The 2,772-nt window shown below is 47.4% G+C and overlaps 1 protein-coding gene across 1 annotated transcript; it reads right to left on the reverse strand.

The window, feature by feature from the left end:
* Nucleotides 761–2,772, reverse strand: DRD5 (dopamine receptor D5; the record flags this gene model as incomplete). Its single annotated transcript, XM_021396214.1, is given in 1 exon segment — nucleotides 761–2,772. A coding segment is annotated over 1 exon segment (1,410 nt), but the record flags the coding sequence as incomplete, so codon positions are not given.

Consider the following 2,772-nt stretch of genomic DNA (forward strand, 5'->3'; position numbering starts at 1 on the left):
AAATCTGTACAGCTCATGGCATGGGCATTCCTAAAGGGTGAATTAATTCAAATCTTATGCATAAATAATGTGCTTTTACTACCTTTGATCATTTGTCTTCTAAACAGCATCACTTCTGACTTCTGAACTGAAAGCGTGCAAACATTTCTAAGTAGCCCATTCCATCTGATGTAAATGTTTCAACAGATACAGAGTTTGAAATACTCTTTTACAATTTGTTAAGGCTCTTTTAAAACATTTTGTAGAGTCAAAGCACTACAAGGCCATTTCACACATTTGAAAAATGTAATTAACTTCCAGTGACAAAGTAAATCACTAAAAAAATGTTTTTCTTCTCTTAGTTTCAGTGAGTTCTCCGATGTACTATGTCTGTCTACACTGGGAGCTGCTAATTACTAACATCATTTTCAAGCATAATTAATGTTTTTAGACACATCCAGCTGCTAATTCTATCACCAAATTCTTCCCATTAATGGTATCTATAAAAGCAATTTCAAATATAGAATTAAGTGGAAGGTCTTAACAGCTTGTGAGTGCTTGATATTCTTAGCTGCAGAAAGGAAATCACAGATAGGATAGCGTCAGTTATACTGAAGGAAAAAAAAACACCTAAATAGCTGTAAGAAGAGCCATATAAAAAAGCTCCTCTAAGTCAATCATCCCTGTGAACCTTCCTTTTATTCAAAAATTGTATTTTTTGTGCAGACTGTTTTGCTTTTACAATAACAGGATTTAGCAATTAGTCATGTAACCATTCAAATAAGAATGCTAAAGTTTGAATACTGGTTGTAAACCTTCCAGAGTGATAAATGAAAGATAATAACCCCTTGATCAATGGAACCTTTATTTATTCATCCAGGAACATGGTGAGGATACCACAGGCAACAACGCCGCCTGGAGAACATGGATTTCACATAAACTGTTCTGACAGAAACACGCATTTAAATAATCATCCAAATCACCACCTCACTTTTTCTATCTTAGAAGAAAAACAATAAACAAACAAAAAGAGAACTGAAACATAAGACCTGAACAAATGAACAGTCCAGAAGTTAATCTACTGGATGTCTATGCCAGCCTCAACATCTGTCCCTGTTTTCAAAAGTCGCAACACACAGCACAGGCAATGCATTGTCCATCTACAAATGGACTGACTGTACTCGCACCATGAGACTCCTTCATGGCTGCAGTCAGTTTATCCCATCATCATGACAGTGTGACATCCTGCAAAGTGCTACACGGAGAGGTGAAGTTAGCATGAAGTGACTGACCAAACTACAGCATAAATCAAGCAGGTTTCTCCATTTAGTGCTAATATTTTGGTGTATAATCTAAGCAGAAGTGACCAGGGCAGGATACAGTTTAATGTAAACCATTTGGAGTGAAAGGTGTGATTTTGCCTAGTGAGATCTCCCCCTCGCAGTCCAGCTCACAGACAGAGTCAGTGGCAACCTCGGGGTCGGGGGAGATCTGGGACATCCTATCAAAAGGGTCCTCCCGGTTCTCCTCACAGTCAACCACATTTGGGATCATGTTCACATAAGCAGTCACTATCTCCTTATGGAAAAGGGTGTCCTGGTTGTATGAGATGAGCTCATTGCTTATATTAACGGTCTCCACTGGAGTGCTTGAGCAAAACTGGCCGCATCCCAGGAGGTTGGAGAAGACCTTCCTGAAGTCAGCATTGAAGGCATAGATGATGGGGTTGAGGGAGGAGTTGGCCCATCCAAACCAGACGAAGATGTTGAAGGTGGTCTCGCTGACGCAGGGGAGCCCAGCACGGGGGTCACTGGGTGGGCTCTCACAGAAGGGCACCATGCAATTCAGAATGAAGAAGGGCAGCCAGCAGCAGACAAAGACGCCCATGATGATGGAGAGAGTCTTCAGCACTTTGGTTTCTTTCCTGATGGAGGACTTGAGGCTGGTGTGATGGTGGCAGTCGACGTGGTTGCTGCGGCAGCTCTGCGCATGCTCGGCCGCCCGCTCCAGCGAGGAGATGCGACGGATCTGCACCTGGGCAATGCGGTAGATCCGCGTGTAGGTGACTATCATGATAGCCACTGGGATGTAAAAACTGATCAGGGAGGAGGAAATAGCATAAGTCCTGTTGAGGCTGGAGTCACAGCTCTCTGATGGCCCAGGGACAGTGCTGTTGCTGCCGTCGGTGCTGTCGGAGGGCGTCATTGCTGCCAGTGCCACCCATGTGGTGCTCATGTCTTCAGCCCAGGTGGTGAAAGCACCCTCTGCCTCCCAGCCAGTACCGAACCCATCCCCAGTGTCCCCAGCGGTGGCAGTGGCGGCAGCATCCCCACCTCTGTGCCAATCGAGCTGGACTGGGATGAAGGAGATGAGCACGGACAGCGCCCAAGCCACTCCAATCATCACCAGGGCCAGCCGCTGGGTCATCTTCCTCTCATACCGGAAAGGGCTGGAAATAGCCCAGTACCTGTCCACGCTAATCACGCACAGGTTAAGGATGGAGGCCGTGGAGCACATGATATCGAAGGCCACCCAGACGTTGCAGAAAGCCCCGAAGGGCCAGTACCCGGCCACCTCAGCCACAGCCTTCCAGGGCATGACCAGCAGAGCCACCAGTAGGTCCGAGACGGCCAGCGACACGATGAAGATGTTGGTGACCTTGCTCCGCAGGTGCCGGTAGCGGACGATGGCCGCGCACACCAGCACGTTCCCAAAGAGCGTCCAGAGGATGAGCAGGGCGAGCAGGCTGCCCGCCGCCACCTGCGCAGCCCCGGGGCCTCCCGCCTGCCCCCT

The sequence above is a fragment of the Numida meleagris genome, chromosome 4 (assembly GCF_002078875.1).
Source record: "Numida meleagris isolate 19003 breed g44 Domestic line chromosome 4, NumMel1.0, whole genome shotgun sequence".
Taxonomy (NCBI): domain Eukaryota; kingdom Metazoa; phylum Chordata; class Aves; order Galliformes; family Numididae; genus Numida; species Numida meleagris.